The sequence below is a fragment of the Theobroma umbraticum genome, unplaced genomic scaffold, assembly GCF_002168275.2.
Source record: "Theobroma umbraticum cultivar Fairchild unplaced genomic scaffold, ASM216827v3 scaffold_30.0, whole genome shotgun sequence".
Classification (NCBI taxonomy): Eukaryota; Viridiplantae; Streptophyta; class Magnoliopsida; order Malvales; family Malvaceae; genus Theobroma; species Theobroma umbraticum.
The window spans coordinates 12,119,898-12,132,180 of NW_018397254.1; the positions used below are offsets into that span (position 1 = coordinate 12,119,898).

The 12,283-nt window shown below is 37.7% G+C and overlaps 4 protein-coding genes and 1 pseudogene across 11 annotated transcripts in view; 4 read left to right on the top strand and 1 right to left on the bottom strand.

The window, feature by feature from the left end:
• Window positions 1–468, top strand: part of LOC149527777 (putative aminotransferase TAT2) — a 9,441-nt pseudogene extending 8,973 nt beyond the window's left edge.
• Window positions 1–2,871, top strand: part of LOC110429353 (reticulon-like protein B17) — a 3,283-nt gene extending 412 nt beyond the window's left edge. Inside the window, exons 3-9 of one of the 3 annotated variants that reach the window (XM_021445393.2) lie at window positions 732–1,352; window positions 1,445–1,598; window positions 1,694–1,904; window positions 2,052–2,121; window positions 2,209–2,274; window positions 2,354–2,476; window positions 2,582–2,871. In XM_021445393.2, the coding sequence (XP_021301068.1) occupies window positions 788–1,352; window positions 1,445–1,598; window positions 1,694–1,904; window positions 2,052–2,121; window positions 2,209–2,274; window positions 2,354–2,476; window positions 2,582–2,721 (1,329 nt within the window). In that variant the 5' untranslated portion in view covers window positions 732–787 and the 3' untranslated portion in view covers window positions 2,722–2,871. Of the gene's footprint in view, window positions 1–731; window positions 1,353–1,444; window positions 1,599–1,693; window positions 1,905–2,051; window positions 2,122–2,208; window positions 2,286–2,353; window positions 2,477–2,581 lie in introns of those variants that run through there. The other 2 variants (XM_021445409.2, XM_089784873.1) reach the window with 2 other exon arrangements.
• Window positions 2,872–4,102: 1,231 nt separating this feature from the next.
• Window positions 4,103–5,298, top strand: LOC110418115 (uncharacterized protein At4g28440-like). Its single transcript, XM_021430745.1, has 2 exons — window positions 4,103–4,492; window positions 4,876–5,298. The coding sequence occupies exons 1-2, from the start codon at window positions 4,231–4,233 to the stop codon at window positions 5,076–5,078; spliced, it is 465 nt and encodes a 154-aa protein (XP_021286420.1). The 5' UTR covers window positions 4,103–4,230; the 3' UTR covers window positions 5,079–5,298.
• Window positions 5,299–5,591: 293 nt separating this feature from the next.
• Window positions 5,592–8,814, bottom strand: LOC110415540 (protein NUCLEAR FUSION DEFECTIVE 6, mitochondrial-like). Of its 6 annotated transcripts, none has more exons than XM_021427254.2 (4): window positions 8,580–8,814; window positions 8,356–8,477; window positions 7,919–7,968; window positions 6,797–6,885 (listed from the first exon to the last, which is right to left on the bottom strand). In XM_021427254.2, exons 1-3 carry the CDS (start codon window positions 8,729–8,731, stop codon window positions 7,961–7,963), a joined length of 282 nt encoding a protein of 93 aa, XP_021282929.1. In that variant the 5' UTR covers window positions 8,732–8,814; the 3' UTR covers window positions 6,797–6,885; window positions 7,919–7,960. The 6 variants fall into 6 exon arrangements, with proteins under 6 accessions (XP_021282913.1, XP_089641015.1, XP_021282896.1 ...); XM_021427245.2 differs by lacking the exon at window positions 6,797–6,885 and adding an exon at window positions 6,895–7,707; XM_021427238.1 differs by lacking the exons at window positions 6,797–6,885; window positions 7,919–7,968 and adding an exon at window positions 5,592–5,809.
• A 215-nt stretch (window positions 8,815–9,029) lies between these two features.
• On the top strand, window positions 9,030–11,973 carry CBP20 (CAP-binding protein 20). The gene is made up of 8 exons (XM_021429427.1): window positions 9,030–9,118; window positions 9,216–9,439; window positions 9,527–9,665; window positions 9,857–9,890; window positions 10,147–10,257; window positions 11,048–11,101; window positions 11,190–11,296; window positions 11,591–11,973. The coding sequence occupies exons 1-8, from the start codon at window positions 9,101–9,103 to the stop codon at window positions 11,663–11,665; spliced, it is 762 nt and encodes a 253-aa protein (XP_021285102.1). The 5' UTR covers window positions 9,030–9,100; the 3' UTR covers window positions 11,666–11,973.
• Window positions 11,974–12,283: the final 310 nt, after the last annotated feature.

A 12,283-nucleotide genomic window follows, 5' to 3' on the forward strand; every position in this document is an offset into this window, starting at 1 on the left:
TTTACTGCTGCTTGAACTTATCTTTCACTAATTTTCATTACAAATAGCTAGAACCTGATATAACATTAGAAGAAAATATCCTCAAGATGTTAAAACCAAGCCTGTATCTTCATCATTTTATCCTTTTGTGCATCTTGATAGGACAAATTGTTTCTCCCTCAATTTTTCTGATTGCCAGCTCCAATATTGGAATGAATTTTACTGTTTTCTTGTAATCTACTTATATAAAATTGTAATGTAAATGACAACTACATAGGCACTTTGCTAGAAAACAACTTTGGTATGTCAGAAGAAAAGATTGGATGGATTAAGAATATGGGTGGTGAAGCTGCTTGGAATTTGTGCATGCCAGACAACACAGACCATCCCAAAGAAAAGAAATCCATCAGCAAGCCCATAACGCGTGGCTTGGTCCAAATCCAACAAATGGACTTGTATGGTTATGGACCCCTCACTAAGCACCAATAAAGAAAACAGTTCCATTTTTCTTACCGTTGTAGCACAGGAGTCAAGGCCCCACCATCCCCGGCCTTTAACTTTTCGAAAATCCCCTCCAACGGCTCCTTCCGTTCTTAAACAAACCCTCCAATTCCAATCCCTGAGGAACCCCATCTCCCCTTTTAGTTTTTCCTCTGTCTCAATCAGAAACCTCTTCCGAACAAACCTCGGAGATCTCGTCGCATTGAATTCTAACATCATTTTCTTTCGCTCTTCTTCTCATTTGCTATCAGAAAACCCCGCAAATCTTGCTCTCAATTAATTCAAAGGAAATCAGCTCGAAAGAAAAATGGATTCAATTTCTACCCCACCTTCCCATCGCTCGAACCCAAACTCTCAGACCAAATCGGCTTCTCGTTTAGCAAGAATCGGCTGCTCTGTTATTGAATCCGAAGAGCAAAAACGACCCACGATCCCACATCTCTCTTTGGACCACATTTCTCCGTCTCCCAAGAAAACGACAACTCCAACTTCACCATCCGCTGTTTCTCTCAGATCATCTACCAACTCTCTTCCTCTCCAAGAACTTCTGCTTCTCTCCCCCGCTTCTCCTCTGCGAAGATCAAGAACCCGACTCGCTGATAGGATTGAAATGGCAGAGGAAGGTGCCACAGAGCAAGTTGGTTCTCGGAGGAGATGCAAAAGCAGAGCTGCCCAGATGAGTCTTTTGGGATGTGGCTCGCCTAGGAATAATAGAAGGTCAAGGAGGAGAATGGAGATTGAGTTAAGAGAAGATAGGGATTTGGGCTTGGGTGAAGAGATGGGGAAACCAAGAAAAAGGAGGCATAGTGGGAAATCGAAGAAGGAGAAGCTCAGTTTGGTGCCTTGTCTTCCTTCTTCTAGTTCGTCCCCAAGTAAGAGTCAGCTCTGTTTTTTTCCTTCCTTTTAATGTATGCTTTTTTTGGATTTTTTAAATTGATCTTTAATTGTTGTTTTAATCGTTTAGAAACTGCAGATTCCGGAAAAGATAATCTTGACCGAATAGGGGAAATGATTAGTGATTTGGTTATGTGGAGAGATGTCGCAAAGTCAAGCCTGTGGTTTGGATTTGGATGTTTATGTTTCTTGTCTTCCTTTTTCACCAAAGGTGTTACTTTTAGGTAATGTTCGCTTGCTTTTTATTTTCCTAAGTTGATTTTATTCATTTTCGGGTTTTAGCCGACTCCTCTAACTCTGCTTATTCTCATGTCTTTAGCATTTTCTCCTTGATATCTCAAATTAGTCTTCTGTTTTTGGGCGTTTCCTTCTTCTCGAACTCAATATGTCATAATGTTGAGAAGAGGAATGAATTCAAGCTGAGAGAAGAAGAGTTTCTGAAACTAGCCAGACTGATACTTCCAGCTACAAATCTTGCAATTTCAAAGACGAGAGAGCTGTTCTCTGGGGAACCATCCATGACCCTCAAGGTGATCACCCAAAGTTCAAAGTTCATTCCAAGAATTGTTCTTAATACTTTTAAGAATCAAAATTAAGATTTCCTAAATGAATAGAATTAGAGTTAGAGCTATTGTACCTAAATCATTAAAGCATCGGGCTTGTTTTTCTGATTGCAGGTAGCTCCATTGCTCCTCCTTGGAGCTGAGTATGGCCACATTATAACCCTGCGGAGGCTCTGTGCATTTGGTATATAATCGTTATAAGACTCTTTATCTATTAAATTTGCGACTATCTTAAAATTTTGATGTGGAATTGCTGTTTACCTTTGAGCAGGGTTTTTCTTAAGCTTCTCCTTGCCAAAACTTTATTCATGCTACTCTAGTCAAATAAATCAAAAAGGTATGAAATAGCCCCCCGTATGCTTGTGGATTGTTTTTGATCTTGCAAGTTATTGATGGGAGTAGATTTGGGTATGCAGTGGGGTACATGAAACAATGGGTCATTGAAGCCTGGGGAGCTTGCTCTCATAAAAAGGTTGTGGCAGCTTCAGCAGCCACAGCCTTTTGGAATCTCTCTAGTGTAAAAACTCGTGTTTTCACTGGTAAGTTGAATATGACAGTAACCTTGGCTATGATTTTAACTGTCAACAAACAAATTGTGAGATCTTACGCCTCTCCTTACGTTAACTTTGATTACTTTCTTGCAGCATTCATATCCCTGGTAATAATCCGGTATTACCGTCAACATCTAGTGCAAAAGTCAGATGAAGAAGAGGAGGCAGAAGAACTGGAAGTAGAGCAGCCAGAGCAGGCTTTGGTGGTTGCAGGAGAGAAATCACAGAACTAATTTGGTTCTGTACTCGTATTGAAATTCTAACACAATAAAAGTTGTTTTTTCAGTAGACTGATGAGTAAAGTATATTGGTCTATAGAAAGCTAACAATGAAGCATTAATGTTTGACATGTATAATAAAAAGGCGTTTGTGTTTCTTGTTCATCTTTGATCTTCTGGGAAATACAGATTCATCTTGTCGGCTGATGCAAAATAAAGGTCACAATTCTGTTATCAGAAACTATATTCTGGGTGAATGTTTGCATCAAAAGAATCTAACCAAAGGGAAAGAAAACACAAACAAAAGAACGAAAATTACTTTGCTCAATCACACCAGGAGCTTCTTCTCAGTTGTTTGATCTTTTTGCTAATCGATATTTCTGCCATTGGAGCAGTGGATTCAGCCGTTGCAATCACCAATCTCTGTTTCTCAGTGAGATGCCCCTATGCTCAGGATGGCTGAATTTTCAACAACAGATTTATATAACCGTCCTGCCTCAACCGAGGGTGGTCCATTTCAGGAAAATAGTTTGGAGTAGATACAGTTGTATCTATCTAGTCCAAAAAGTGGCCTTCTTACTAAAAGGATAGTCCCAGGCCCAGGCACCCATAAACGTAGAAAAAATTACAGCTTGAGCACGCTAAGGCCTTCGGCCAGGACAATAATTTATAAATTTTGCTAATATCATCAATCTAGAGCCCAACACATTGGTTCAACTGTAATATTGTTACTCATATTGCGGGGTTAATCCTCGTAACAAGGAGATTTCTTTGACAATAATCCACCACTGCTGACAAATCAAGAAGAAGAAAAGAGAAGGGAAGAGGAGGCCAGTGGAAGGCCTTGGACCATTGGCAATGGCAGGAGTTGCATCACAGAAGTAGGATTTTCATTCTGTTTTTCCAAATTGTCATTATGAGACCATGGAAGTATTGAGGACTTTAAGGTTAAAAGTGATCCTTGATGTTCAACATTTGTGTGTAAAATGAAAAGACAATTTTTTAAAAAATATTTTAGATCAACGTGTATTTAGAAATAAAAAAATTATAATTTGAAAGTTTTTATTTGTTGTTGAAAATAAAAAATGAGATTCAAATTTTATTCTTTAAGTAAGAATTCATACATCAACCAATCAACTAATTATTTGAATGCAACTATTGCTTGAAACTTGGTAGTGATTCTTTACTTTTATTATTTAATTGCAAATTTGACTTCTGCACAACAAATAATTTGTACAAGAAGCTTATTAAGCAAGTAGTTAGTAGTATAGCAGTGCTGAGCAAGGGAAAGGGTCGGTCCTCCTAAAGCCATTGAGCTTCCCATCCAAAAAGATTCAAACACGTGTAAAAGCCCAATAACCCTCCATCCCCGCTATATTAACCCTCCATACCCCCATGACTGAGAGATTAACAGCCCAACCGAGTTCCCAAATCACCCAAAAGCCCTATATAAACTTTCCTAATTGTTAGGGTTAGGGTTTTAGAGAAACCAACGTTTTTTTTCTTTGAATAAAAAATTAAGAAATGGCCACAAAGACGGCGGCTTCAACGGGACAGGTGACGGCGAAGAGAAAGCCGGTTTTCGTGAAAGTGGAGGAGTTGAAGCCGGGTACAGGCGGGCACACTTTGATTGTCAAAGTGGTGGAGACGACCCCAGTGAATACTTCCCAGAGGCCCAACAGGGCCCGTTCTCTCCTATCACGGCCCGCCCCTCCGGCTCGTATCGCTGAGTGCCTTGTCGGGGACGAGACTGGCACCATCATCTTCACTGCTCGCAACGAGCAAGGTATCTGTTTTCCCTTTAAATCTTTTTTTTTTGTCTGGCATAGAAATTTATAGCCTTTAGATTTTAATAATTTTATTTGTTGGGTTTTTATTGAATCAATGCTCTGTTTCATTGCGAAGCAAATTTGGTTGTATAGAAATTATTAGCGTAGTATGATGCTTGGAAAACCAACTTTATATTTTGTTGTGCCTTCATTTGTAGAGTTATTTCCTACTTTGAATTGTTTGTGGGTTTGGTCTAAAACAGGGTAGGACTGATGTAAAGAATTTGATGAAAAGGCTTAATTGAATTTGAGTTTAGCTTCTTCAGTTTTAAGAAGAGCTGCAATTGTTATTTGCATATTATGATTTGGGACTTAATAAATGATGCATAATCTGATGCAGTTGACCTTATGAAGCATGGTGCAACTGTGATTTTGCGTAATGCCAAGATTGTTATGTTCAAGCGAACGACAATGCGGCTAGCAGTTGACAAGTGGGGACGTATCGAGGTCACTGAACCTTCTAAGTTTGAGGTTAAAGAAGATAACAATCTTTCTTTGGTTGAATATGAGCTTGTTACAGTTCCTGATCAGGGTCTGAATTAGGGCTTTGAGTGATTGTAATAAATATATATTCAAGCAAGTGAATATTTAAGAGTAACCGTAGGGCTTGATTTTTGATTTTGTGATTGAGATGCACGCTTCATTTGTATGGGACACATTTCTTTGTCAAGTGTTTTTCGTTTTTCTTTGGCACTTTACAAACTGTGATGATCAGCTTAAATTTGGAGAAGTGGATAGTAACAAATACTACTATTATTATTTACTTGACTCTCTCATTGGTGATGGTATGTGCTTCTCACTAAACTCCTCTTATGTGATATTTTGATCTTGGTTTGAGGAAATTAAATGTCAATTTATCCTATCTGAAAAAATGCAATCACTGGAAAAACATTGATCTGGGCGCTTGTCCCCTAGTTTAGTCAAGCTTCACCAATCATCACTGCAGGTGCAGGTCTCAAGGGCAATCAAACTTACATGACATGGTGCACATTCCACGTCAGCCATTGACAAGAACTAATTAATACTAGCTGCACTTTTGGTCGAGAAACGGTAGAAAGTCACAAACTCGGATCATCTCTTGTATTATTATTGGTTCATGTTCGACAACAAAGCTCTATTGCAAAACAGAAAGAGAAACCTTAACATAGTTAACGATGAAGTCCAGAATAGTAGATTCTACAAGTTAAGAGAAAACGAGAGGTGAAAAGAAAGGAAATTAAGGTCAATTTGGTCTTCTCCAGGCTGGGATTGGCGGACGTTAAGAGGCTACAGGCCTAAAGGAAAAAACACAAAGCTCAGTGTCAGAAATATAAAAAGGATAATTACCTAAGTGAGAAAGGATAATTATGTAAAAGCTTCAGCTTTGACATGAATCCATGTACATGCAAGGGCTGAACCAACAGCTAATTAGGACTAAACTGTGGCAAGGGTGAATACCCCTACTGCTGGTGACGAGCATTGTTGGCCTAGGTGAAATTACCCCCCCAACCTGATGAAGGCTAAATCCCCTATAGAACTTAACCTGGAGAGCTATAAGTAAAACTAACTACAGACACTTTTCACTCCAAGAAGATCAATCTATAGACGCATATATACTATACCAATTAGTGCAATGCCAGACGCATTAAGAACCCAAAATTATAAATGTGAAATACAAAGCCTATAGTCAAATACTGCTTGACTTGATTCACTGCTTTTGAAACTGAAAAATAGCTGAGGTAGCGATACGATATATAATTTCAATTGAATGAAGTAAATAAATATATATATATATAATTTGTCAGCTAAAGTTAAGGAAAATGAGAACAGAAAAGATACTTTCAGAATGGAATTGCCTGGTTAATATCTCATTCAAATGTTGAATCTTTTCAGGCATCATTCTCTTTAAAAGACAAGAACTTTTGAACAAGCTTCTCTCAACACCATTTGACATTCATCAAGCATCATTTTCATTTTTATTCAAATATCTGCAATAAATTTTTGCAACCACTTGACATACAGGATATCATTACAATGCTTTAAAATCATATTAACTTAAACAAATAAAACAAAGTTAAACTGAGAAAGCTAACATTAATCAATAGTTTGGAATACATTTTTGCACCCAATGTCTATGAGCTACAAAAGGCAATAAAAAGAATTGACTGAATATTAGCATCTGTTTTGGAGCTATAGAGTAATGTCATCTACTGGTCCATCTAGGTCTGAAAGTTTAGGAAATTCAACTTCGCTCCTCATCAGCTCACTTAAAACTTCTATGTTATCTGCAGTCACTCTCTTAGAAGGGAGAATTGTGTGCATTAAACTTGCTCCAATCCTCTGAACATTAGTCACACATCATCATTGCAAGCTGATTGAATAGAAATTATCAAGTAAGCTCCTTATGGATTGCATTGAATCTATTCTCATTGATTTCAATGTACTGAAAATCAAACATTTACACTAACAAGTGCATCAAGGTTCACATCATGAAACAACAGATCTGAAACTTTATAATGCAAAAAGATGCAATCTGGGCTAACGCATGAGGTCGCACATTATATTGTTGATGGTAAATGGATTAAAAACATAGTAGTGCTTATCATTTATCAACACCTCTCAGGTTAGTTGCTCACTTCAAGCAACTGTCTCAGCAATTTTCAACAATAGCGTAAAAGAGAAAATTGATGAAGGGAAATTACCACTACATTTAAAAAAAGGAATACTGTTTACTGGCTGTTTATCCCAGGGAATACTTAGGCAAAGTAAGGAAGTTTTTCTAAGGCGGTAGCATATAGGCATGTGAAGACTCCATGAATAGCATTTGTAAATATGGGGCCACACATACAATGATATAAGAAAATGCATACAGTTATATCGTTATCATCTCATCAGAAAATAAACGATCAATGTAAGGAAGTGATAAGCTTGTTATCAAAACTGATAATTCAGGTTGAAAACATACATCATCTTTATAGGAAAGCATTCAATTGAAAAAGCCTTAAAACACTTGAGATAAACCACAACTTAAACAATAACCCTCAATTTATGTTGTGCTTGATCACTACTTAGAAATAATAAGCACAATATCAAGTCTAAAGATAATGTAATGCCTAGCTCAAAAGCTTGAAAACATAAATAAGTCCAACTCATTCCATCTTGCTTCTTGATCTTCATCTAGTCTTGTCTTGGCCTACAACATGAAAAACAGAAGCGTGGACCTTTTTTCATTCAAAAGAGTAGAGCATTTAATAGAATATTCTCTCAATCTTTGCCAGACAGATTGCAGGAGTCCACCGCATGAAAACTAAACTGACCATTCCCTAGGACCACAGTCACAAAACAATTTCTCTTTACTCTTTCTAGGACACCATCAACAAAATACCCTGGAGATGCTAACTTACCAGCAATCAAAAGGAAGAATAGAACATCAAGGTAGTCCTATCCTAGATACCTAATTCAAGAATGAAACATCCAATGGTTAGACAACCTACAAGACAAAGTGACAAAAGGACAACTTCTCTATGAACCACAACAAAACAGACAAGAAATATATTTCATACCCAGTTTTCAAATCATCCTTCGTATTATTTCAAATTTCAATACTATACACCCAAATTCTTAAACTACACATCGTGCAACCATAATGTAAAAATCATTCAGGAATCCACTGGAAACAAGATCAAAGAAGCAAACAAAGAACTCAAAAGGAAGAGCAAAACCCCATCTAGCCAAGGCAATAAGGAAACTTGACTAAGTTTATAACAAAATTGATGCTTAATTAAGCTCAATAATAATCAAACAAGAAAGCTAATAATCTAAAAGATTAATATCCTAATACCTTCAGGAAGCCAACCATAGCTGCGGCGAGAAATGGAGAGCATCGAAGTCATCAAAGCAGAAGCAGTCGCCGTGTGATACGGTAGCATCGATTCCACGCAAAAACTCGCTTCAACTGGACACCTTCAACACCAAAAAAAAAATCTTAAATAAAAAAAAAAGTGAAGATTTTTCGCTATTCGTATGAAGAAATGGTGTTTCTGTTGAGCGAGATTAATTGGATACCTGAAAATGCGGTTGGAGAAAGGAATTCTGGAGGAGACACGAAACGGCGAAGGAGCGGCATTGGCTTTGGCTTGGGGGGCGAGCCGAGCCGCAGCGTTGCGAGCAGAGCTTGATCGGAGAATTGATCTTGCGGCGGCACCAAACGATGCCATTGGGATCTTTGCCAGAAGAGAAAATGTCGAGATTTTTCAGATACCAAAATCAAAGATTCACCTCTTTGGTTTCTGCTTCAGGGTTTTTTCATTTTGGACTAAAACCCTTGCGGGGAGCTGGCGAAGTTGAGGAGCGGGTCGGGTCGGATTGAACCGAATAATCAGAAGTGGGTGAATTGAAAATGAGCCCAAGGCCCAATAAAACCTTTTTCTGGGATTCGGAACGGCCCAATGAAAACTTCATTCCCGTGGACAAGGGTACAATATAGTAATTTTATCAAGGGGGCGGCCTCCAGCACTGAACGCAAATAATTCTATATATGCAGAAAAGACGGTTTTTATTTGGAAGATTTTAACGAGGCAAACGCAATGGCTTTACTGTTCAAGGTATTTGTACTTCCCAGCTTCATTCAAATGCAAATCAACTATAATTTTTCCTATTATTTTTCTTCTTTTGATGTTGTGGTGGGGGGGTAAATTTTAGGACCAAGCTAAGCTTTCAGCGTACCGGGACAGAAAATTCAATGGTACGCAAGAGGAATTCGAGCAAGCACTCCTGAATTCGACAACCGTCTACATCGGAAACATGTCGTTTTACACAACTGAAGAACAAGTTTACGAGCTTTTCTCGCGAGCCGGTGAAATTAAGAAAATAATCATGGGCCTTGACAAGAACTCTAAAACACCTTGTGGCTTTTGCTTCGTCTTGTAACTCTCCTTTTCTCCTTCTTCTATTAATTCTTTATCTTGAAGCTCTTAATTGATTATTGGGTGAATTTTCATCCCCTTCATCAGGTATTATTCTAGGGAAGATGCAGAGGATGCTGTGAAATACATTAGCGGGACAATTCTCGACGACCGTCCGATTCGTGTAGATTTTGATTGGGGATTTGTTGAAGGAAGGCAATGGGGTCGTGGTCGAAGTGGTGGCCAAGTGAGTTCTTTTGTTGTGCCTGCAATTTTACTAGTGTCTGACCAAATGCACATTTTAAGGAAAACTCGCTTTGTTTTGGCTGTTGGAATTGGGACTTCTAGTTTTGGACTTGTGAAGGATGACTGGGATACTGTTGCCAAAGTTCTATTTCTCATATACGAATTTAATTTAGTATTTTTATATTTATGCAGGTGCGAGATGAGTATCGAACTGATTATGATCCTGATATCCTTTTAGCTTCTATTTTAATTTGATGCTGATAATTTCTTATCTTGTACACACACACGCACAAAAGATGTATATGTATAAATTTGTGAAGTCTAATATTGATTTAGAATTTCGGATACACTAGTTTCGAATCTCATAATTCAGCTGAAATCTTATACATTGAGATTTAGGGTTTGTCGATTCCCAATCTAAAGAGTTGGTTTCCCTTCTGCTTGTGATTGTATATATGGTTTCCTACCTTAACATGCTATACGCAGAGGTGGCTATGGAAAATTAGTTCAGAGAGAGTTGGAAGCACAAAGGCAGCTTGTAGATTATGGTGCTGGATCACTGGGCTCATTCCCACCACTTATGCCCCCTCATTGTGAGTTTCTATTGACTGTTAGATATAGATCTCTAGCCTGTCTGTTAGAATTATTCCCTTTTTTTTTTGGCTCCTAAAACCACTAGGTTGCCCCTTTTTTTTTTTTCTGGCCTTGGAGGAAGGGGCATTCGAACCATACTCTTTAAGTGGAGATCATGTTGCTGGTTTTGAATGTTTGAGGTAGAGAAATCGGGCTTTCTCTGGCCACTTTGCTGAAATGCAGCAAACTTGTTTAATTTGTTAACGATGTTTGGAAAGAAGTTTGGATGGTAGAATCTAATATGACTAGTCAAACCTGCTCCTCTTCTATTGATTGAATAGTAAATCCACAGAAAGACTAAACGCTATATATTAAAGACCCAAGCAAAAGTTAAGCAAATGACTTTAACTGGAAACTGGAAGATGATAATCAACAGAAAGAAAGGTCGATACTGTGCTTTTTAAGTTTTTTGGGCTGTCTTGTAAATTAGGAACCTGAAAAGTTGATACCATGCTTTGCAAGTTTTGTAGACTTAATATTATACTCTTGATAAATGATAGGTTGTGTGCTTGTGGCAGTTGGGTATTTATTCATTTCCTTTGCTTTTTAGTCTACCTTAAAATTTCATTAGTACCTATCACTTGATCTCTGCATAACTGATCCTGTGTACTGAAGCCAATCTTCTGGATACCATTTAACTTCTCATATGCTTGTAGGCTTCTCTCCCCATTTATGTCTGCATCTCATTTTGTTTTGGGCCTCAATATGTTCGAAATAGAGATAAAACATACTGACATCCTTTTATTGCAGATGGTAGGCATGGTGGGGGCCATGGTCATGGGGGTTCTAATCGTCATGGGAGAGGTATTTACCATAGAATAGCATGTCTAATGATTTGTGTCTTATATACGTCTGAGTCATTCCTTTATTTGATCCACTGTTGATAAAGCAGATTACAATCGGAAGCGACACCGAGATGATGACCGCTACACGCATGGTTCCTCAAAGAGAACCTCAGATCATGAATTTAGGAGAAACTCTGACCATGACTCCAGACCGGTAATGCTTAACAGTACTGCAAAGAGTTTATTGTTTAATTAAGAAAGCTTGAATTATTAATATCCCCATACTTGCTCATGTGCTTTTGTTTGTGTCGTCTAGGGATACTTTGGGTGGAAATAGATGGGTCTTTAGGTAAAATGCCATTTAGGAAAAGGAAGAACTTAAAAAAAAGATTAAAAAATGGCCGGATCGGAACCGCAATTTCAAATTCCCGTGTCCATTTAGCTGTGTGGTAATTTGTACCATCTGGGGTGTCTGTTGCATACTTTAACGACAATTTTAATCCAACAGGAGAAGAATCCACGTTTTCGTGAGAGTGGTGATTCTGATGATGATGAAGAAGATGATCGGAAACGGCGACCTTAATGGATTCTTCAGTTGTGTGGGGTGGTATCTGGAGTAACTTTTGGCAATTTTAAGAGGTGCTGCACATGTTGGACAATGTCGAGTGTTTTTTGCTACAATTGTTGGGCGCCAACTGCTGCTTAAGCGCTTGCCTACCGATAGGGCATTATGCTGCTGCTGTCTTAGATCTTGGTTTTAGGCTTTTGTTGTATGATTAAAGGTGAACTGTTGATGATTGATTTTCTTTTATTTTTTTCCAACTAATGTGCTCATGGTGTTATATTGGCTTTGATTCTATCTAGCATCACTCTGGCTGAATTTTAGTTGTACCTTTCGATGCAGCAGGTCTCCATCTCCACTGTAAGACTAAAAAACCAAGAAAAGTAGAATTACATCTGACAAGAATGTCAAGATTTTAAATATGAATATGCATATGTTTGTTAAATTTTTAATACGAAATTAGTTATAATTCATTAAAATAATTAATAAAATTAAATCAAAATGTATATAATTACAAAAGAAATATAATATGATAATTATATTCATAATTGTATCAAAATCCAAAACCATTAATCATAATAAAATAAATATTTATATAAAGTTTAAATCGATCATAATTGGATTATAAACATAATAAGT

Excerpts from the sequence above, each read along its gene's own strand:
- LOC110418115 (XM_021430745.1), top strand. The coding sequence starts at position 4,231 with ATGGCCACAAAGACGGCGGCTTCAACGGGACAGGTGACGGCGAAGAGA. Across the intron at positions 4,493-4,875 it reads CACTGCTCGCAACGAGCAAG|TTGACCTTATGAAGCATGGT; the intron begins GTATCTGTTTTC and ends AATCTGATGCAG.
- LOC110415540 (XM_089784889.1), bottom strand. The coding sequence starts at position 8,731 with ATGGCATCGTTTGGTGCCGCCGCAAGATCAATTCTCCGATCAAGCTCT. Across the intron at positions 8,478-8,579 it reads TTCTCCAACCGCATTTTCAG|GTGTCCAGTTGAAGCGAGTT; the intron begins GTATCCAATTAA and ends TTGGTGTTGAAG. Across the intron at positions 6,800-8,355 it reads CTATGGTTGGCTTCCTGAAG|ATAACATAGAAGTTTTAAGT; the intron begins GTATTAGGATAT and ends GAGTGACTGCAG.
- CBP20 (XM_021429427.1), top strand. Across the intron at positions 9,891-10,146 it reads TCGAACTGATTATGATCCTG|GCAGAGGTGGCTATGGAAAA; the intron begins ATATCCTTTTAG and ends AACATGCTATAC. Across the intron at positions 11,297-11,590 it reads CTGACCATGACTCCAGACCG|GAGAAGAATCCACGTTTTCG; the intron begins GTAATGCTTAAC and ends TTAATCCAACAG.